The 24194-nt window shown below is 34.4% G+C and overlaps 1 protein-coding gene across 2 annotated transcripts in view; it reads left to right on the top strand.

Annotated features, from left to right (window-relative positions):
* DACH2 (dachshund family transcription factor 2) overlaps positions 1–24194 on the top strand; it is a gene marked incomplete at its 5' end in the record, with an annotated part of 684702 nt that overhangs the window by 612564 nt on the left and 47944 nt on the right. For both annotated transcript variants that reach the window (XM_081223202.1, XM_081223203.1), the window contains one exon: positions 23944–24092. In XM_081223202.1, coding sequence (XP_081079328.1) covers positions 23944–24092 — 149 coding nt within the window. The remainder of the gene's footprint in view (positions 1–23943; positions 24093–24194) is intronic.

Here is a 24194-nt window from a genome sequence, read left to right as displayed (position 1 = left end):
CTGTTGTCAAACCCCCTGGCTGGAGAGCCTGATGTGGGGCTCATAACTTTCACTCCTGTTGGAGAATTTCTGTGGTATAATTGTTCTCCAGTTTGTGGTTCACCCACCTGGCGTGTATGGGATTTCATTTTATCACTATTGAGTCCCTCCTACCATCTCGTCATGGCTTCTTCTTTGGATGTAGGATATATTTTTTTGGTAGGTTCCAGCATTTATTTCCCAGTGGTATAATTGTTCTCCAGTTTGTGGTTCACCCACCTGGCGTGTATGGGATTTCATTTTATCACTATTGAGTCCCTCCTACCATCTCGTCATGGCTTCTTCTTTGGATGTAGGATATATTTTATTGGTAGGTTCCAGCATTTTTTTTCCCAGTGGTTGTTCAGCAGTTAGCTGTGATTTTAATGTTTCCATAAGAAGGGCTGAGATCACATCCTTCTATTCTGCCATGTTGTCTCCAGCTTCTGCTTACCTATTTTATATAGTAGTTTGTATATTTTAATCCCATACCCCTAGTGTGCCCCTCCCCACTTCCTTCTCTTTGCTGATAACCACTAGTTTCTTTTTTATATCTGTGCATCTCTGTTTTGCTATATACATTCATTTGTATTATTTTTTAGATTCTACATATAAGTGTTATAATACAGTATTTGATGTTCTCTTCCTGACATATTTCACTAAGCATAATACCCTCTAGGTGCATCCAAATTATTGCAAATGGCAAAATTTTATTCTTTTTTTAGGGCTGAGTAATATTACATTGTATATATATATACCACATCTTCTTTATCCATTAATCTGCTGGTGAACACTTAGGTTGCTTCCATACCTGGGCTTTGTAGAAAATTCTGCTATGGAGATTGTGGTGCATGTTTCTTTTCAAATTAGTGTTTTCATTTTCTCTGGATGTATGACCAAGAGTGGAATTGCTGGATCTCTGGATCTAGCTCCTCTATCTCCATCCCCACCCTTTACCAGGATGATAACTGCCATCACATCATGAGGAAATATGTGACTGTAGTCCACATCAAATCTAGCCTTCCTACCATAGTCACTGGGCACACAGAGTCTGCATAGGGACACTAGCACATAAGAACTCCCATTCAAGACCACAATAGATAACTGTTTCACCCAAATTCACAGAGGCAGACAGAATTAAACAAAATGAAAAGACAGTGGAACTATACTCAATTGTAAGAGCAATAGAAAACCCCTGAAAAAATAAATAATGAAAAATAAACAATTTACCAGATAAAGAATTAAAAATATTGGTAATAAAAATGTTAACTACATTAGAGAAAATAATGGATCTAAATACACATAATTTTAACAAGGAACAAGGAAATATTAAAAAATTCCAATTATGAATGAAGAATTCAATAGTAAAATAAAAAACGCACCAGAAAGATTGAATAGCAGACTAAATTATACAGAAGAACACATAAGTGATCTAGAATAGAATAATGGAAATCACCCAATAACAGCAGCAAAAAGTAAAACTAATTGAAAAAGTGAAAACAGTTTAAGAGATCTCTAAGATAACATTAAGCATACCAACATTCAAATGATAAGGGTGCCAAAATGAGACAAGAAAGACAGGGTTTGAAAATGTATTTGATGAAATTATGGCTGACAATTTCCCAAGCTTGAAGATTGAAGCAGTATCCAGGTACAAAAGCTGAGGGTCCCAAACAAGATGAACTCAAACAGACTCACAACAAGACATATCATAATTAAATGGCAAAAGTTAAAGATAAGGAATTCTAAAGGCAGCAAGAGAAAAATAGAGTCATATAGAAAGAAATCCATATAAGGTTATCAGCTGATTCCTCTACAGAAACTTTGCAGGCCAGAAGGGAGTGTCATGACATATTCAGAGTGCCAAATGGGAAACCCCTGCAACCTAGGATTCTCTATCCAGAAAGATTATCATTTAGAATAGGAGGAACATAAACAACAAGGATTTACTGTATAGTACAGGGAACTATAGTCAACATCTTGTAATAACCTATAATGTAAAAGAATTTTAAAAAAGAATATAGATATAGATATACACACATATTTATGTATAACTGAATCACTTTGCTGTACACCTGAAACTAACACAATATTGTAAATCAACTGTACTTCAGTTAAAAACAATACAAGGAGAGATAAAGAACTTCTCAGACAAGCAAAAGCTAAAAGAGTTCAACAATACTAAACCTACCCTAAAATAAATGTTGAAGGGTCATCTTTAAAGGGAAATGAAGTAAGAATCTATAATAAAGGGAATATCCCACTAGAAAAGACAAATATAAAGTAAGGATTGAAGATCACCCACTTAAATAGGCCAGTATGTAGATTAATAATTATAAAAGCAACTATAACTACAATAAACAGTGATGGGATAAATATGAGGATGTAAAATATGACATCAGAAACACAAAATGTGTGTGGGGGGTAAAAATATTGATCTCTTAGAATGTGTTTGAACTTACGTGCATTTATTTCTTCTGTCTTAGGAGACATATCCAAAAAAAAATATTTCTACACTTTGTGTCAAAAAGTGTTTTGCCTGTATTGTCTTCTAGGAACTTTAGTGTTTTGGGTCTTACGTTTAGGTCTCTAATCCATTTCGAGTTTATTTTTGTATATGGTGTGAGTAAATTTTCTAATCTCATTCTTTTACATGTAGCTATCCAGTTTTCCCAGCACCACTTATTGAAGAGACAGTCTTTTCTCTATTGTATATTCTTGTCTCTTTTGTTGTAGATTAATTGACAATAAGTGTGTGGGTTTATGTCTGGGCTCTCAGTTACCTTCCATTGGTCTGTGTGTCTGTTTTTGTTCCAGTACCATGCTGTTTCAATTACTTTAGCTTTGTAGTATTGTCTGAGTTCAGGGACCATCATACCTCCAGCTTTGCTCTTTTTTCCTTAAGATTGCTTTTTATGTTCAGCATCTTTTGTGGTGCCATATAAAATTTAAGATTATTTGTTCAGTTTGGTGAAAAATGTCGTGGGTATTTTGACAGAAATTGTATTAAATCTGTAGATTGCTTTGAGTAGTAGGTACATTTTAACAATATTTATACTTCTAATCCAAGATAATGGGATATCTTTCCATTTTTGTTGTATTGTTATCAAGTTCCCTTATCATTGTCTTATAGTTTTCAGAGTATAAGTCTTTCACCACCTTGGTTAAGTTTATTCCTAGGTATTTTATTCTTTTTGGTGCGATCTTAAATTGTATTATATTCTTGCTTTCTCTTTGTGATAGCATTTTATTAGTGTATAGAAAGCAACAGATATTAGTCTTCTGTCCTGAAACTTTACTAAATTATTAGCTCTAACATTTTATTTGTAGATACTTTAGAATTTTCTTTATATAGTATCATATCATCTGCAAATAGTGACTGTTTTACTCCTTCCCTCCAGTTTTACATATTCCCAGTTTTCATCCTTCTCCTTACCAATTTGGATGACTTTTATTTCTTTTTCTTGTCTGACTAGAGTGTCTAGGATGTCCAATTTTGTGTTAAATAGAAGTGGAGAGAGTGACATTTTCGACTTGTTCTTGATTTTAGAGGAAAGGATTTCAGGTTTTCACAGCTGAGTATGATATTAACTGTGGATTTGCCATTAATGGGCTTTATTATGCTGAGCAATATTCCCTCTATACCAACCTTGATGAGAATTTTTATCATGAATGGATGCTGAATTTTGTGAAATGCTTTTTCTGCATCTTTTGTAGTGATCATATAATTTTTTTTTTTTTTTGCCATACATGCACCTGTTGTGGCCTCTCCCACTGTGGAGTACAGGCCCTGGATGCACAGGCTCAGCGGCCACAGCTCACGGGCCCAGCTTCTCCGCGCCATGTGGGATCCTCCTGGACTGGGGCATGAACCCGTGTCCCCTGCTTTGGCAGGCGGACTCCCAACAACTGCGCCACCAGGGAAGCCCCGATCATATATTTTTTTATACTCCATTTTGTTAATGTGGTATATTACATTGAGAGATTTTCAAGTATTGAAGCATTCTTGCATCCATGGAATAAATCCTCCTTGATCATGGTGTATGACCCTTTTTATATATTATTGGATTATTTTGCTAATATTTTGTTAAGGATTTTTGCATCTATAGTCATCAGACATATTAGAATGTAATTTTCTTTTTCTGTAGTGTCTTTGTCTGGTTTTGGTATCAGGGTAATGGTAGCCTCATAGATTGAATTTGGGTGTGTTCCATCCTGTTTAATTTTTTAGAGTATTTGAGCAGTATAGGTACTAGCTTTTCTTTATATGCTTGGTAGAGTTCCCCAGTGAAGCCATCTGTTCCTGGATTTTTGTGTGCTGGGAGGTTTTTTTTTGTTGTGTGTTTTTTTTTTTTAATAATTCAATTTCTCTACTAGTGATAGGTCTGTTCAAATTGTCCTTTTCTTCTTATTTCAGTTTTCAAAGGTTCTATGTTCTAGAAAATTTCCCATTTCCTTGTATGTTGTCCAATTTCTTGGCATATAATTGTTCACAGTATTTTGTTATGATATTTTGGTATTTTTGTGTTATCAGTTTTTATTTCTCCTCTTTCATTTCTTATTTTCTTTGCTTAGGTCCTTTCTGTTTTTTTTTTTCTCTTGATGAGCCTGGCTAAAGGTTTATCAATTTCATTAATCTTTCCAAAAAAAAAAAAAACAAGCTATTGGCATCATTGATCTTTTCTATCATTTTTATCTGTTTTATTTTTTTATTTATTTCCTCTCCTGTCTTTATTATTTCCTTCCTTCTGCTGATTTTGGGCTTTGTTCTTCTTTCCCTAATTCCTTTAGGTGATAGGTTAGGTTGTTCATTTGAATTTTTTTTTTTGTTTCTTAAGGAAGCCTGTATTGCTATAAACTTCACTGTTAGAACTGCTTTTGATGCGTCCCATAGATTTTTAAAATTCGTGTATTCATTTGCATTTCATTCTTGAAGTACTTTCTGATTTCCTCTTTTATTTCTTCATTGAACCATTGTATTTTTATGTAGCATGTTCTTTAGTCTCTACATGTTTGTGATTTTCCCATTTTTCTTTCTGTAATTGATTCCTAGTTTTATACAGTTGTGGTCGGAAAAATGCTTGATATATCTTCTAATTCTTAAGTTTGTTGAGACTTGTTTTGTGGCCTAGCATGTAGTCTATCCTGGAGAATGTTCCTTGTGCACTTGAGAAGAATGTGTATTCTGCTGTTTTTGTATGTAACGTCCTGTAGATATACATTAAGTTCAACTGGTCTATTGTTGCATTTAAGACTGTTGCCTTATTGATTTTCTGTCTGGATGATCTGTCTATTGATGTAAGTTGGGTGTTAAAATTCCCTATTATTATTGTTTTATTGTAAATTTTCCATTTATATCTGTTAGTATTTGCTTTATATATTTAGGTGCTCCTGTATTGGGTGCATATATATTAATGGGTATAATATCCTCTTCTTGTGTTCATCCCTTTATCATTATATAATATTCTTCTTTGTCTTTTATTATAGATTTTGTTTTAAAGTCTATTTTTTTCTGATATGAGTATCATTATCCCTGCTTTCTTGTCTTTCTGTTTGCATGAGATATCTTTTTTCATCATGTCACTTTCAATGTCTTTAGCTCTGAAGAGAGTCTCTTTTAAGCAGCATAGAGATGGGTCTTTTATTTATCCAATAAGCCACTCTATGTCTTTTGACTTATTCTGTTGACATTTAAAGTAATTATTGATAGGTATGTACTTATTGCCATTTTATTACTTATTTTTCCATTGTTTTTCTAGTTTTTCTCTGTTCTTTTCTTTTCTTTTTGTTTCTTCTCTTGTGTTTTGATGATTTTCTTTAGTGGCATCCTAGTGTTCATTTCTCTCTAGTTTTTGTGTATATGTTGAGTACCATGGGGTTCATATATGTTGATCTATAACTGTATCTATGTTTTAAAAAGATAATACTTTAAGTTCAAACACATTTTTAAAGATCAATGTTTTTTACTCATCTCCCCCACGGTTTGTGTTTTGATGTCATACTTTACATCTTCATGTTTAACCCTTTACTGATTATTGTAGTCATAGTTAATTTTACAATATTTTGTCTTTTAATTTTCACACTAGCTGCTTTAAATTGTTGATCCTCAGCCTTTACCATATATTTGCCTTTTTATAGTGGGATTTTTACTTTCCTATGGATTTTTACTTTTTGTTATAGACTTTTTATCTTTTTTTTTTCTTTAGGGAACACCTTTAATATTTCTTTTATGGTAGGTTTAACATTGATGGGGTCTTTTAGTTTTTGCTTGTCTGAGAAGTTCCTTGTCTCATATCCTAAATGAAAATGTTTCTGGGTAGAATATTCTAGCTTGCAGGGTTTTCCCTTTCAGCACTTTAAATATATCATGCCACTTCCTACTGGCTTACAAAGTTTCTGCAGAAAATCAGCTGATAGCCTTATGGGAATTCCTTTGTGTATGACTCTTTGCTTTTCTCTTGCTGCCTTTAGAATTATCTCTGTCACTTTTGCCATTTTAATTGTGACATGGGTCTCTTTGGATTTATCTTGTTTGGAAATTCCTATGCTTCCTGTAGCTGGATATCTCTTTCCTTCTTTGGGTATGGGACATTTTCAGCCATAATTTTATCAAATATATTTTCAATGCCCTTCTCTCTCTCTTCTCCTTCTGGGGAACCAGAATGTTAGTATGCTTGGTGTTATTCCAAGATTTCTTATACTGTTCTCACCTTAGCTTTTTTTTTTCCTTTCTGCTGTTCCCTTTGGATGACTTCCATTATTCTTTCTTCCAGATCACTTATATGTTCTTGTGTATCATCTAGTCTGCTATTATTTCCTTCTACTGTGTTTTCCATTTTAGTTATTGTATTTTTCAGTTCTGACTGGCTATTTTTTTGTATTTTCTAGTTCCTTATTTAAATTATTACTGTGTTTATCTATTCTTTTCTCTAATTCAGTTAACATTCTTATTACTAGTGCCTTGGACTATTTACCTGGTAAATTGTTTATTTCTGTTTCATTATTTGTTTTTTCAGGGTTGTTTTCTTGCTCTTTCAGTTGAAACCAATTCCTCTATTATCTCATTTTGTTTAACTTTCTCTGTCTTTGTGAAATTAAGTAAAACAGATACCCTGATGAGGTCTTGAAAGTGTGTCCTTATACTGTCTGCTTGTGCCCAGTAGCTTTAGTGGGAGGGCTGGATATGACATGAACTTGAGTCATGTCTTTCCCCCAGGGTGTCCTGGAAGCTATTACCTTGGTAAGAGGTGAAGCTGGAGATGGAAGGACTAGGGCCAGAGCCAGGCATGAGCTGGGGCTGCCCCTCTACTAAGTGACTTCACTACCCTATCAGGTGCAGGGTCAGGTCTCAAGTTGCTGGATCTGAAGCCCTGAGATTCGGGTCTGAGCTGACTCTGTTGTCCTCAAGTGTGTCCTCTCTCCCTTCCCAGTCCTGGCACCCTTGTCCCTGAGGGGAGCAGTGCAAGAGTAAGAGATGTTTATGTGTGTTCTGGGAATCTCATGGTGCATGGCCTATGGCAGTCAAGCCACAGACAGAGGTCAGGGCTATTTCTGATGCACTGTCTGTGTAAGCACCAGCAATGGCTGCCCTGCCACACTAGATGCCTTTTTGGGTCTGAGCCCTCTTTGTCCCTCACAGACAATCTCTCCCCTTGGCCTCTGCTGCCTCTGCTCTGGTGTGGAACTGCACTGCAGGGCAGGCAGGGTCTGTGTGGGCTCTCAGCATGTGTCAGGGCTCAGGCTGTGGAAGTTCAGCCACAAACAGATGTCAGAGCTGCTACCAGTGTACTCCCTATATAAGTGCCAATAATGGCTGCTCTCACCCTGCTCAGACAAAACTTTGGATCTTAGCCAGTTCTGTTTCACAGCTGAGCTTTTTCCTTGGTTAGGCAGCCCTTGTTCCAGTGTGGAGCTACAATGTGAAGTAAGCAGGGCTAGAGATCTCTCATGGCTCAGACTAGGCTGTATGCTGCTATGGTCACAGGAATCCAGCCAGCCACCTGTGCAGTTTTAGTCTGCCCTCTCTGCCCTGCTTTGTGAGCAAGCATATGTGTGTGTGCTCCTCACAAGCAAAGTTCAAGCTTCCCACAGCCCTCCTGTTACTCTCACCAGGACTGTTCCTCCAACCAGCCAAGGGGGCCATCTTTCCTGTGTCAACCCCAGGACTGGGGTGCCCAATATGTGACTTGAACTGCTCACTCCCCAGGGAGGATATCCACTTGCATAATATCCCTTTCCCTCTGAATCCCCTCCCTAGGACACAGGTTCCAAACTGATCACTTCTCTTCCCTTCCTATCTTATCATGTGTGTATCTTTCTTTCAGCCTTGCTGGTACAGGAGTCCTTCTCCCAGTTTCCAGTTAGTTTTCATTGAGAAGTGTTCTACTTGTAGATATATGTGTGATGTGTTTGTGGGGTAAAGTGAGTTCCACATCCTCTTACTGAACCATTTTGATCTCCTTCCCCTCCTTTTACGTGTCTTGAATGTTAGGGGAGAATACACACACATATATGCATACACACATACACTTAACATTCCCTGTTGACAAATATGGAAATGAAATTTATGAGGCCTGAACAGAGGCAACATGTAACAGTGAATAACTTAATTTTTAAATAACTCATGATTTTCTAAAAAATTGAAAAAGCATAAAAACAAAAACATATATTACAAAATTCAATTCCTATAATCCAGAATTTAGGACTTGACTGTCTTTGCTTCTAAGTTAAACCCTAAGTATACTACCATGAAGAATGCATAGGCCATTTTTCCCTACTTTGACTCATTTCTACTTTATAAAAATGTACAGCACACTGAGTATGTAAAATGTCATTTTTCTTTGCTAAATTATAGTCACCAAACAATATCTCGTGAAGAAATAGTAAAAGCTATGCAGAAGGAAAATGCATTTTTTGCCTTCGTTTTGGTAAATGTATTGTAGTATTGCAAATTGGCAGCCAGATTATTCATTATCATATTAGCATACATATTGCATTGCACTTAAAATCTTTTTAAATTAACGAACAAGGCTTGTGAAAAATCAAGGAAATTATAAAGAGTTTGAGCTGTAGTGTATAAGAAGACCTATTCTATTCTAGCTCTTAAAATTATTTAAATAAGTGCTTTGGGAAGCCATTGCATTTATAAGGCTTTTAAGATATTTACAGCAAAACATTTTTCCCTGTGATAGAATTTTTCAAAGTACTAAGATATCATGGAGAAATATATTTTCTAACAGTTTTATGGCTCCCTAGATACATTCTCTACAAGTGTTGTACCTGCTTGGACACAAACAATATTACAAAAAGGCCATGTAATTTGAAAAGGGTTTACAGCTTTGAAAGGGTATATGCAACATACTAATGGGAATGCCAGTATCATTAGTGTAATACAGTTTTAAGACGTGTATTTTATTATAGTGGACCTGAGTAATTTGTTCCTCTCTTATATCTCCATTTTATTAGAGGTATTTTACATCTGTGGAAATACTACTACTGTGTGTCTTTACTTCTTGGCTTCAGAGGATAGCATGGGATATGCTATTTAAGAAGTCTAAGCAGGGAAAGACATAATAGCAGAATTATCCTTTATAAAATGTTTTATTTCATTGAAAAGTAAATAATAAATATTATCTGGGACCTGAAAATTCAGCCTCTATATACTTTAAGTATTTGGAAGGGCTTACAAAGTTTAAAAAGCTATGAGGTGTTGTTAATAGAATTTTGCTAACCGTAGAGCCCACTTTCTAGGCAAATGGGAATGGTAACACATATTATAAGTATCCAGATAAGAAAGTATCTCATGGGATGTTGTACGCAATAAATATACATTAATGTCTAAACTTGAATAGCATATTGTGTTGCCTTTACCCTCTGAAAGTTTTTCTTAAAACATCAGATTTTCTCACAGACAGTGTTAAATTAGATTCGATGGTTACTTGGGTTATTAGTACATTTTTCCAAGAAACTATAATACAGATTTTGCTTGAGAATCACAGGCTAACTATAACACATTTCACTATCTGTTAATACAGGTGTTTTAACTGAAGGTAGGATGGAATCCATTGTCAGTAACCAAAAGTAGGAAGTGATTTCAATATTGTATAAAAATATGGTATTTTCACACTGGAAAAATGCCAAGTGGAAACTGAATAATGGCTGGGAGGTGACAATGGGCCCAGAGGCAGTGATCAATTCCCTAGTGATCAATTCAGATTAGGAAAATGACAATCTCTGAAGGAACTGGATGAATACAGCTGCTCAGCGGATGGAGTCATGTTCCTTAAAGCTATCCAAAGCAAATATGAAGACATGTGCAGGTCAAATGCAGAAATGGCTAATATATGGTACTAAAATGAATATAATTTCATTGGAATCGAATGTTATAATGTTGCTCTTTAAAGCACTTTACCCAAATAAGTGAATCATAAAAGAAAACAATTTCATAGTATTGGAATCTAGAACAGAAAGTTTGGGTAATATATTCAAGTCTGATTACAACACATTCATAATGCAAGATATTAGGTATTATTTCTTAATTTCTTTTTTTTTCTGTTTATTCTCACTAAATGATTCCTCTGTCTGAGTTCATAATATTTTAAACATTCATAGAAATAGAAAGTGTTAGAGAACTGCATTTAATGTTAGCTGTTTGTTTTTGTTGGGCTTTGTGCAAAGTGAATCTTAAAAATATAAGTTTTCCTCAAAAGAAATATCATTGATTATGAGTATGTATAAGGTTGGGATGAGATAAGGAAAGAAAAAGGAGAAAATCAGAGGGACCTAAACTGTCACTGGAAGTTGAGAGCTGAGAAATAACCTGGGAAGTTCTGATCAGTTTGTGCAGTATTATAGTAATTTTGATCACCCAAACAATTATTCCCTTTGTTTCATGCTTTGAATATATATATATATATATATATATATATATATATATATTTGCAGGGTATTAAAAACATCAAACTCTATTTTGTCTGCATAGACCCAGTTTCAACATAGACAGAGTCTTATAATAATTCTAAATATTATATTCAGTGAACGTTTTGGATTTTTTATTCAGACCTGAGCTCTTATGATAGAAGATGAAAAAAATCCTCAAGTACCAGGGTTATTAGTGAAAGTGAAAAATACCTGCAGTGTCTCGGCTTCAACATCTGCCATTCCATATGGATCCATAAATATTTGTAACAGATAGTATGTGAAGGAATTTCAATGTTAATAAAATAAGGCTGAATTTGGCAGGAATACTTAAGATAGATTTTTCCTGTTTTCTTTTTCTTTTCAGTAGAAAGCACACTTATTTTAAACTTACAATTCTCCATGGAATAAAAATGTAGCCTCAATTAAATTTAAGGGAAAATATGTGACTCAAATTATGTGAATCTGAAGTCTTCCAACTACCTTGGAACTAATCTGAGAGATTTTAGTTACAAAACTGCAAGTTTGTTTTTTGTCTGGTTATTAGGAAAACAAAATACAATGCTACAAAATCTTAATTAATGGTTGCTACATTAACTAAATCTTTCAATCAATTTACCATAAGAAATTTAAAGAAAAAGAAATTTCATGGGTGAGTCAGTGTACATTTAGTTCAATCATTTTTCTTAAGCATTCCATATTTAGAAGGCTAGCATAGTTTCAGATTTAGCCAATTTTTACTAAGGGCCTACTATATGCTAAGTACAGTGTTAGGTCCTTCCATGTTCCTTTTATCATGTAAAACTCCCACAAACACTCTGAAGTAATTCTTCCTATTCTACAAATAGGGACACTGAAGTTTAGAGATGTAACATTCGAAGACACAGAGAGATTCAGTCATGTTCATTGTGTTTTAAGTAGAACAGCAGAATCATACATTTTAGTCAAAAAATAAAAATAAAATAAGAAACTGGGAGTATCTGGTGATTAACCTTTCAGTAACTATTGAAGTTACTGTGAATGATACATTTGTGAAAACTTTCCAATTGTTTCAGATTTCTAATATAATTATTAGAGGAAATCACTACAACACTTTTCAATTTACAAATCTGTGAACTCATAATATACACCAAAATACCAGGCATAACTTACTCAAGTGTTTCCGATAAATGTCACTAACTTAGATGTGAATATTGATATAGAAGAGAGTAAAATTGAAACAAGCCCCACAGCCTAACTAGAAATGTAGATGAGGAAGAGGCAATGTTAAAACACGAAAGAAAATGGCACACTAATTTGTTCTAGTGATGAAGTTTACCTCTCCCTGTTCTCCTGCTTATACCTTATGAATTATTTTATTATTATGATCATTTATTATTATCATTTTACCAAAAACAAACTTGTTCACCAGATGGTATAGGCGTTCATAACAATAGACAATATCTAAAAATATCATTGTGCATTTGGTGAAGGTTGTTGACTTGAGCATTATTAACAGATATCTGCTTCTTTGATAAAACTTCAGAGGTTTCCAAAGTAGAAGCAACAGTTTTGATGGTCTTAATGCCGACATTACACAGAAAAGGAAAACTGAAAATTGCAGTGCTTTGCTCTAATAATTAACATTTATTTTGAAGAAAATTCAGTTTTGTAAAATAATTAAATTAAATGATTGGTGTCATTTTGAACTGGCTAGGTTTACAATAGTGTAGTCATTGTGATTCCAAAACTCAACTATTAGAAAAACCTTAATTTTTTCTATTATAAAAATATGGTGCCTCAGTGCCTCAGCATTTTATTTCCTAGCTGAAACAGAAAAATCAGTATATATTCTCACCAATGTGTGTGCATGCATTCTTGTGTGTCTGACAGAGACAGAGACAGAGAGAGAAGAGAAGAGAGAGATAATTAATTAATAAAAGAATGTTCTCAATTTTATATCATTGGTACTGAGGAAACATCAAAAATATAAATATTCACAGACTATAAGCAGGTATAATTGCAGAGTTATTAGTGAGCATACACATATAAATGTCAAACCTGTATAATTATCTACATATTCCTTATTATAGAGTTTATAGGAGTTGACAAATTATAAACTGCTATATAGACTGTTCTTGCCAAGTTCTCCATGAGAGTGTCATTCTGATTTTAAATCATCTTTAATTTTTAACCTTAACCCTACCAAAATACCCACTTTCCATCTTTCATGGATACAAGGAAATAGTACTCAAGGATTAATCCATAGAACTGCTTACTGAACAGTTGCTTATGTTAAATTCATTCTTGGAAAAGTATTTTGTTTTTACCTGTATAGACTCACTAATTGTTTTTACTGTTTTGTTTCCTGATTCTATGCTGCAAATAGGTTCCATTATACTTTTTTTTTCAGCGCAATGAAAATTGGTTTTCAGAATCTCTAGGTCTGTAGAACAGGCTAGTTGATGTATCTCTAATTTTATGCAATTTCTTGAAGCTGTGGAAATACATACTTAAAATTAGGTAATATTTTGAAATTTCTTAAAATGGCAAAGACAACTATTTTTAAAAGGTACTATAATAGGAAACAATATTAATCATCTTTAAATGTAGCAAATTTTACTTTTATATAGCTCAGTGGTTTATCAAACTGTGGTCCCCACACCAGGAACATGAAACATCAACTGGGCACTTAGGAATTCCAGTTGCTAGGTCCTACCCTAGACCTACTGAATCAGAAATTTTGGAAGTTGCATACGATTTTTAAAAGACTTTCAGGACACTCTGATGTATGATAAAGTTTAAGAACCACTGATGTTAAGGTACTGGATGAATAACTTGCTCCCTTGTACCTTCTACTGATCCACTCTACTCAGATATGTTAACTAAGTCAAAAAAAAAAATCAGTGATTTTAAAGTTAGGACCTGAACTGCCAGGTCACAGCAGTAAATTTCTCTTCCTGATTTGTGCCAGATAAAGGAGAGAGCTTTCTTCCCTAGTTGATGGAAAGGATTGCACATTTCCCAGCCTGGAAGCAAAATGAAAAATCTGCTTTATAGCCTCTGCAGTTAGCTAGATGACTGAACCCCTAGTAAGGGTAAAAGCGAGCTTATATTAGAACCATGAGACCATTTTACAGATAAACCAGGACAATGAAACATTGTCCCCTGGAAGGGTAAGCTGATTGATGGAAATATGTGCACTCTCCCCCATTTTTCCTAAACACATCTCATTAAAACATCAGCTTCCTTCGCACTTTACCTCTATGCCCACTCCTGCCTTCTGCTCACCAATTTCTAATGTAAACTCTTACATACTAACTTTTCACCCATTTAATGTTCTTCTCTCTGCAGCCTTTTTCACAGAGGTATCCAGGCTTGTTTTCTGAAGAAGGGACTTGTACACGCCTCTGGTGCTGTTTGGTTGTTTATATTAGAAACTCCTGTCTGTCTTGCAGTTTTTAGATGAAATTCTAGTCTCTGTATGAAACTTCTTTGTATTCCAAGTCCCCAGCCTTTTTCTATTTCTAAGCTCTAGAAAATACAGATGTACTTCAAAAAAAATTCAGTCAAGTTTGCTTTATCTTTGATGCAATAATACATCATCTCAAAGATGATAAGAAAGTATGTGTATGGGCCAGAAATATTTATAATTTTACTATCTTTAGTCTTCAAAGGACTATGATATGCAGACAGGTTAAATGAATATACAATAGTCATCCTTTAATAACTATATCAACTATTTTTCAAAATTGTAATATTTCAGTTTATCACAATATCTGTAGACTACAGTAATCATTTATTTTATTGGAAAGGCTAAGAGTTGATAAGAAACTCTTTAGCTCGACGCCCTCTTTCTTCCTTCCTTTCACCACATACTTGTAAAACAACTTAAAATTATATATACATGTATTTATATAATTTTACCTTTTAGGAATAGAAAGAAAAAAAAAGGAATCAGTCTGATAATCAGGAAACTTACCTCACACTTTAAGATTACTGGTACGTAACTAAAGTCATTACAATTGTTGTAGACCCTAGACAGTTACTATTCTAAATGCCAAGAAGATAGCAATGGGAAATAAAAAAAAAACAGGAAAAGTCCCCACTTTCATGGAGAGTATATTGTAGTAAAATGAAACGTAACAAAAATAGTGAATAAATAAGTTATATTGTATATTAAATGGTGACAAATTTTATAGAAAAATGCATGTTAAGTGGATGGAAATAAGGGTGCAGGCTGCAGTGTTAAACAAGATGTTTGGTGTAAGTTTCATTAATAAGGTGATAGTTGAACAAAGAACTGAAGTCAGGAACCTGAAATTAAATACACAAGAACTCTAAAATATACCTTGTAAAGTACTGTGTTAGCTCTACATCACTGATTTGATCTTATTGTCTTATTAAGCATATTAACTCTATAGAAGAAGTTTAGTACAGAAAGGGAGAACTAGTGAACTGTTCATTCATTGAGATTTTCCTATGTAATGTTTTTTACATCATTATTGGAGTATAATTGCTTTACAATGGTGTGTTAGTTTCTGCTTTATAACAAAGTGAAACAGTTATACATATACATATGTTGCCATATCCCTTCCCTCTTGCATCTCCCTCCCTCCCACCCTCCTTATCCTACCCCTCCAGGCGGTCACAAAGCATCGAGCTGATCTCCCTGTGCTCTGCGGCTGCTTCCCACTAGGTATCTACCTTACGTTTGGTAGTGTATATATGTCCATGCCTCTCTCTCGCTTGGTCGTAGCTTACCCTTCCCCCTCCCCGTATCCTCAAGTCCATTTTCAAGTAGGTCTGTGTCTTTATTTCTATCTTACCCATAGGTTCTTCATGACATTTTTTTTTAATTCCATATATATGTGTTAGCATACGGTATTTGTCTTTCTCTTTCTGACATACTTCTCTCTGTATGACAGACTCTAGGTCTATTCAACTCATTACAAATAGCTCAATTTTGTTTCTTTTTATGGCTGAGTAATATTACATTGTATATATGTGCCACAACTTCTTTATCCATTCATCCGATGATGGACACTTAGGTTGTTTCCATATCTGGGCTATTGTAAATAGAGCTGCAATGGACATTTTGGTACATGACTCTTTTTGAATTATGATTTTCTCAGGGTACATGCCCAGTAATGGGATTGCTGGGTCATATGGTAGTTCTATTTGTAGTTTTTTAAGGAACCTCCATACTGTTCTCCATAGTGCTGTACTAATTCACATTCCCACCAGCAGTGCAAGAGTGTTCCCTGTTCTGCACACCCTCTCCAGCATTTATTGTTTCTAGATTTTTTGATGATGGCCATTCTGACTGGTATAAGATGATATCTCACTGAAGTTTTGATTTGCATTACTCTAATGAATAAAGATGTTGAGCATTCTTTCATGTGTTTGTTGGCCATCTGTATATCTTCTTTGGAGAGATGCCTATTTAGGTCTTCTGCCCATTTTTGGATTGGGTTGTTTGTTTTTTTGCTGTTGAGCTGCATGAGCTGCTTGTAAAGTTTGGAGATCAATCCTTTGTCAGTTGCTTCATTTGCAAATATTTTCTCCCACTCTGAGGGTTGTCTTTTGATCTTGTTTATGGTATCCTTTGCTGTGCAAAAGCTTTGAAGTTTCATTAGGTCCCATTTGTTTATTTTTTTTTTATTTCCACTTCTTTAGCAGGTGGGTCCAAAAGGATCTTGCTGTGATTTATGTCATAGAGTGTTCTGCCTATCTTTTCCTCTAAGAGCTTGATAGTTTCTGGTGTTACATTTAGGTCTTTAATCCATTTTGAGCTTATTTTTTTGTATGGTGTTAGGGAGTGATCTAATCTCATATTTTTACATGTACCTGTCCAGTTTTCCCAGCACCACTTATTGAAGAGGCTGTCCTTTCTCCACAGTACATTCCTGCTTTCTTTATCAAAGATAAGGTGAGCATATATGCGTGGGTTTAGCTCTGGGCTTTCCATCCTCTTCCATTGATCTATCTTTCTGTTTTTGTGTCAGTACCATACTGTCTTGATTACTGTAGCTTTGTAGTATAGTCTGAAGTCAGGGAGTCTGATTCCTCCAGCTCTGCTTTTCATTCTCAAGATTGCTTTGGCTATTCGGGGTCTTTTGTTTTTCCATATGAATTGTGAAATTTCTTGTTCTAGTTCTGTGAAAAATGCCAGTGGTAGTTTGATAGGGATTGCAATAAATCTGTAGATTGCTTTGGGTAGTACAGTCATTTTCACAATGTTGATTCTTCCAATCCAAGATCATGGTATATCTCTCCATCTATTTGTATCATCCTTAATTTTTTCATCATTGTCTTATAATTTTCTGCATACAGGTCCTTTGTATGCTTAGGGAGGTGTATTCCTAGATATTTTATTCTTTTTGTTGCAATGGTAAATGGGAGTTTTATCTGGATTTCACTTTCAGATTTTTCATCATTAGTGTATAGGAATGCCAGAGATTTATGTGCATTAATTTTTGAATTCTGCTACTTTACCAAATTCATTGAATAGTTCTAGTAGGTTTCTGGTAGCATCTTTAGGATTCTCTAAGTAGAGTATCATGTCATCTGCAAACAGTGACAGCTTTACTTATTCTTTTCTGATTTGGATTCCTTTTATTTCCTTTTCTTCTCTGATTGCTGTGGCTAAAACTTCCAAAACTATGTTGAATAAGAGCGGTGAGAGTGGGAAACCTTGTCTTGTTCCTGATCTTAGTGGAATTGCTTTCAGTTTTTCACCATTGAGGATGATGTTGGCCGTGGGTTTGTCATATATGGCCTTTATTTTATTGAGGAAAGTTCCCTCTATGCCTACTTTCTGCAGGGTTTTTATCATAAATGGGTGTTGAATTTTATCAAAAGCATTCTCTGCATCTATTGAGATGATCATATGGTTTTTCTCCTTCAATTTGTTAATATGGTGTATCACGTTGATTGATTTGCCTATATTGAAGAATCCTTGCATTACTGGAATAAATCCTACTTGATCATGGTGTATGATCCTTTTCATGTGCTGTTGGATTCTGTTTGCTAGTATTTTGTGGAGGATTTTTGCATCTATGCTCATCAGTGATCTTAGACTGTAGTTTTCTTTCTTCGTGACATCCTTGTCTGGTTTTGGTATCAGGGTGATATTGGCCTCTTAAAATGAGTTTAGGAGTGTGGCTCCCTCTGCTATATTTTGGAAGAGTTTGAGAAGGATAGGTGTTAGCTCTTCTCTAAATGTTTGATAGAATTCGCCTGTGAAGCCATCTGGTCCTGGGCTTTTGTCTGTTGGAAAAATTTTTATCACAGTTTCAGTTTCAGAGCTTGTGATTGGTCTGTTCTTATTTTCTATTTCTTCTTGATTCAGTCTTGGCAGGTTGTGCATTTCTAAGAATTTGTCCATTTCTTCCAGGTTATCCATTTTATTCGCATAGAGTTTCTTGTAGTAACCTCTCATGATCTTTTGTATTTCTGCAGTGTCAGTTGTTACTTCTCCTTTTTCATTTCTAATTCTATTGATTTGAGTCTTCTCCTTTTTTTTCTTGATGAGTCTGGCTAATGGTTTATTAATTTTGTTTATCTTCTCAAAGAACCAGGTTTTAGTGTTATTGATGTTTGCTGTCATTTCCTTCATTTCTTTTTCATTTATTTCTGATCTGATTTTTATGATTTCTTTCCTTCTGCTAACTTTGGGTTTTTTTTGTTGTTGTTATTGCTGTTCTTCTTTCTCTAATTGCTTTAGGTACAAGGTTAGCTTGTTTATTCGAGATGTTCCCTATTTGTTAAGGTAGGCTTGTATTGCTATAATCTTCCCTCTTAGAACTGCTTGAAACAGCAGTTCTCAACCAGTATTGATGTTTACACCAGATAATTATTTGCTGGGGATGGAGACAGAGGGCAGGGCATCCCTGGCCTCTACCATTAGATGCCAGTAGCACACACCCCTACCTCCACAGGTTTGACAGTCAAAAATGTCTCCAGCCACTGCCAAATGTCCTCTGGGCAGCAAAATTGCCTGCAGTTGAGAACTACTGACCTTGACTTAGGACGACTCCTCAGACCTTTGATAACTGAGAAAGTAACATTAGCCTTATTTAGGGTGAAGCCAGGCTCATCTAGTTATTACCTAGAAGAGGATCTTTACAAAAGGTCTTTCATGAGGTGTTAGTGGATGCTTAGGTGGTCAAATATGTTACTATGTTCTCTTCCACTCCTGGGAATTTTCAATTAACAATGTATTTAACAAACATTTATATTGCATTTACTTTGAGTAACTTTACAAATTTTAGCTTATTAATATTTATAACAGCCGTATAAGATAGGTATTATTATTATCTTAACTGTACAGATGAGTAAAGTGTGGCACACAAAGATTAAGGAATTTTTCCAGGGGATAGCAAATCATAGAACAGGGTTGCAAACCTAGACAATCAGACTCCAACATCTTATACTCTTTGTCACTATGCTCTCAGCTATCTAATTTAACATGTAACATATGTTAATATTTAGAATTAACATTTTAAATGCTCTGAGATATTCAGATTTAATAAATTTAGCCAATTTGGGGATCTAGTTTTTCTTTTCCAAATTTGATGCTGGCAACACTTGAGTCATTGTTCTACTCAGACCATGAACACTTCCTCATATTCATGCAGGTCAGATTATTTCACAGCAGCTGGTCATTTTGCTGTTGTTATTGTTCCTCATTTTGGAAGAGGGAAGCAGGTGTCTTGCTTTTGCTGAATTTAATACTAATGACACCAATAAAGGAGAGTCCCCTGGTCCAGCTTTATTTAGGGGAAAGCTCTTAAATCAAATAATGAAATATAGTTTATTTGTTAAAGAATGAAAACTGATGACCTGGTAGTTGGATGTATCTTTCCACTGTTGAGTTAGTCTGCTGTGTTCAATTTCCATTCTTGTATCACAATCCTCAAAGCCCAGGGGAAAGAGGAAACCCACCTACATTAACCCACTGTAGCGGTGGGAAAACAAGCACTAGTGTCATACAGAATGGTTCCAGCATCTTTGACTTTAATTTTTAGTGGGACTTTTCCATCCTGAGCATTTACCATATGGTTTATCTTTTTTTTTCTACAAATACACTTGTCAACTTTTGCATCTATTCATCTGGGCCCTAGGTAAGAACTTAAAATGAAAAGCTTGTTCTCTAAATGGATTTCCAAGTGCTATTACAAAGTATGACAGGCTTAACAAACAAGTTCAATAAAAGCAGTCTCCAATTTGCTTCAATAAATTAAGAGGTTGTTCATACCCTCAGCTAGATAGTGGTTGTCCTATTTTTATCTTCTAGGTTATACCATTGCTTCATAAGTGTTGATAAATATTTTAATATATACATTTTGAACACTAGCCTTTTTAAATCAAAATGCTCTGTCAAAACCCTTTCTCCCTGGATTACAAAGAGATGTTCTTATTTCACTGACAATCTATATTTCTAGTACTTGTTATATTTTATTTCATTGCCAATTAGTATTTCTCAATCCTATCTAATAAATCCCTACATAACAGTGCATCAATTCATACTCTGAGGAAAATGTAGATGGCATTCAGATGTGAAAACTTATTACAAGATTGAAATAGATTTCTAATGCATTTATCATTCATTTTTGTAGCATGTGATTTAAATCAGAAAAAAAATGATGAATGGCTTGACAGTTTCCACTCATATACACCAAACATAATACACATCGACTAGTTTTTGGCTATTATGGACCTTAACATTCAATGTGACCTTGGTCTGGAAAAGCATGTTTGGTTTGCACAGAAACTTAATCGTAAGAAGTCATAAGTAGAAATCTTCTTCTTTACTGTCCTTTTCTAGGACTAGGAAATTTATTGCTTGTGGGACAGGTAAGATATGAACAATGGGCCAAATAGAGTCCAAGGTTATCTCATCCGCGTGAAATCTGCTGCTGAAAATCGATGTGACCTCTGCTACACTGTCATCCAAATTCCCACCCTCTGTGTCCTATTTGTCTTTTGGTAGAAGCTTAGATCTGTGTGCTGTCTCTATGTGTCTCTCTTGGGCCAGATTATCAAAATGAATCATTGCCTGCACACCTCTTATATTTCTATTTATTTTCCTGGTGTTGACTAGGTCTGATGAAATATGATTCTTTTTGCATTTGATCCTCACTGCAGCAAGCAGCACCTAATTCAGCTGTGTCTATCTCTTTAAAGAAGAGTAATACTATTTTGAAACTTCAATCTTCTATACAGCAACACTACAAACCATAGACCATACAACCTGTCTTCATAGACAATAGTAATCTTACTTTCAGCCAATTTAATGGCATTTCATTCATCTCCAAATAGAAGAATTCTGATGATTTTAATGTAGTTCTAATTTTGTTTTATGCATACTTAAAGTATTGCTTTCATTTTCAGGTATTTTGTTTGTAGAATACCCTGATCACTGAGGTTACATGTGTGTGTAGAATGATACATGACAAAGAATCCATAATTTTAAGAAGTCTCCCCTGATGCAAAATATTTATTCAGGAGAAACATTATATTATCTCAGAATCAGCAGGAAGTCAATGTTCTAACTTTGTGGTGGTTTATTTTATAAAAATAGATCTTCCAGGCTACATAAATTCATCTTTAAATTTATAAACATCAATATAAAGATGTTGAACCTCCCCAATTATTATTAATATTGATAGATCATAATGAAGTCATTCTACCTATCCACTTAAGGCACTCATGTGCAGAAGACAAAATACTAGCTAAATACAGACTTCAAGTAATACAAATAAAGCATAATATTGCTGCATTAGCTGTTGAGAAATATCCCTTAGAGACATTAGAGCTGGTGCCTAAGACATATTTTAGAACTTATATTTTTAATGAGATATTTCCAATGTTCAAACCTTTTACTTGAAGTAGATCACAGAACATGTGCTCACTCCCTCTGGAATACTTTGCCTCTCCAAAACTACTACTGACAAAGAAGGAAGGGAAGGAGGGAGGGAGGAAGGAAGGAAGGAAGGAAGGAAGGAAGGAAGGAAGGAAGGAAGGGAGGGAGGAAAGAAGGAAGACATGTTCTATAAGAGGTTAGGGTTAATTTTACAAGTAAGTTGTATAAAATACATGCATCAGGCATTTATGATCAACATATTATTTGTAAATTTTACTAAAAAACAATTCCTGGGAATATGTTCATTATAGTTTCCTGTGCTAAAAGAAAATTAACAGGCTATTTTTTGCATACTATTGAATTCTTTAAAACGGATAAACAAATACATTTTGGATTCTAATAATGTGAAACTGTTGATTCTCTAAAATAATCATTAGCATTTTTATCCCTATAGGTTTTAGAAAGTTAGAAATTATAAAGGTGATCTATATCGAGTATTTTATTCAGAGATAATGCTATCCCATTAAGTAATCCCACAGAAGTTCCCGCAATTGTATGCCACAACTTCCCACACAAGAAATCCCACAGCAAACCATGATGACTGTGAAATCAATAGGGTACAAGACTCTGCTCACTAAATATTAGGCTGCTTGCAATTGAAAAATGAGTTCTAACTGTATTACAAATCCATATTCCTTTCCCTACAATGACCAGACCAATAGCTAGATTTTTGTTTTCAAACCATGTGAAAATTGGTTAAGTCTAGATTCAAGCCTAAATTATTTCCTGAATGAGTCTTAAAATATATGGAGTCACTGAAAATTTTTATGACCAGAGAGATACATATTTTCTAACGTTGCTTGTGCTCAGCTACTGGTGAGTAGAGTAATTTTGTTTGAGGTGCTGTGATCAACTCATTGTGCACTGCTATTGAAGCCATTTAAGAATGGCAGGGTTTCTTTCGCTACATTTCAAGATTACCTCTGTAGCAGTTTATTTTTACATATATCAAAAAAGCCCCAATTCCTAATTGCAGAGTTAATTTTGCTATCTGTTTCATACATCTCACAAAGATTTTCAACAGAATTCAAGTATATAGCCAAGTAGTTAGCTTCTCAAAGTAAGAGGATATTCCTTTTGTAATTAGATGTATCTGTGTGAAACAAATCTGAAATATCTTATTAGACAAAAATTCTATTAGTATCTCTTCATATGAAGCTAAGAGGGAATCTCATTAAAGTAATTAGTGTGTGGGAGAAGTTAATATAAAAAATATAAGGGGAGAAAATATACACTTTTTTGTTTTACACATAGGTGGTTATTTTTTTCATAAGAAATATTCTTCAAAATAAAAGGTAACACTGGAAATAACCCAGATGCCAAACTAGTGAATGATTAAACAGACAGTCATGTATCCATGCAATAGAAAACTTTTCAGCAATAAAAAGGAAAAAAAAAAACACTGATACATGCCACAACATGGATGCACCTCAAAAACATTATGCTAAGTGAAAGAAGACAAACACAAAAGATCACTTACAATATGATTCTATTTATGTAAATATCCAGAGAAGGCAATCCCATAGAGACAAAAAGGAGATTAGTGGTTTCCAGGAGCTGGGAATGGGAAAGGAGATTAATTGTAAATGGGCATGAGGGGTATTTTGGGGGTGATTGAGGTGTTCTAAAATAGATTTTTGGTAATGGTTGTACGATTCTGTAAATTTACTAAAACTCATCGATGCATACAATTAAAAAAGATGAATTTTATTATATGTAAATTATACTTCAATAAAGGTGTTAAAATATGGACATGATAAATATAGACAGATTTAAAGAGAAAAAGTAAATAAAGCAATTAGTGTTTTACTAGGAAGTGATCTGATTATTTAATATATAGATATTAATAAGCATGTCAAATTTGTTTCTCCTAATTTTATGCCAATTAGCAGTAAATGTTGGTTCATTTTTCACTGATTCTTTACTGAAACATTTATTTTGAGAAATGAGAGGCAGCTGGGAAATAGGTATGACTTCCAGTTATGAGTTTTCCATCATTTAGCTTTAGAAACAAAATCTTTATAGAGATAAAGGAAACATAGTGAAAATTTTGAACTGTTAGTTTATGAACCTTCTGATATTAATTTTATTTCTTGCAGAAGAGGTACCCATTCAAATTCCAATGATGAAGTCACCCCTGGACAAGATCCAACTGACTCCTGGGCAAGCATTGCCTCCTGGATTCCCTGGACCATTCATTTTTGCTGATAGTCTGTCCTCTGTGGAGGCTCTGTTGACCAACATTCAGGTCAACAATATTTCTATAAACAAAATAAATGTAATACAAGACATTAGCACCTACATAAATTATTTCATATTTGAGAAATTAAAACAGATAAGATGAACTGCA

The sequence above is a fragment of the Mesoplodon bidens genome (genome assembly GCF_964165515.1).
Source record: "Mesoplodon bidens genome assembly, chromosome: X".
Taxonomy (NCBI): domain Eukaryota; kingdom Metazoa; phylum Chordata; class Mammalia; order Artiodactyla; family Ziphiidae; genus Mesoplodon; species Mesoplodon bidens.
This window is presented reverse-complemented; position numbering and strand designations above follow the sequence as displayed.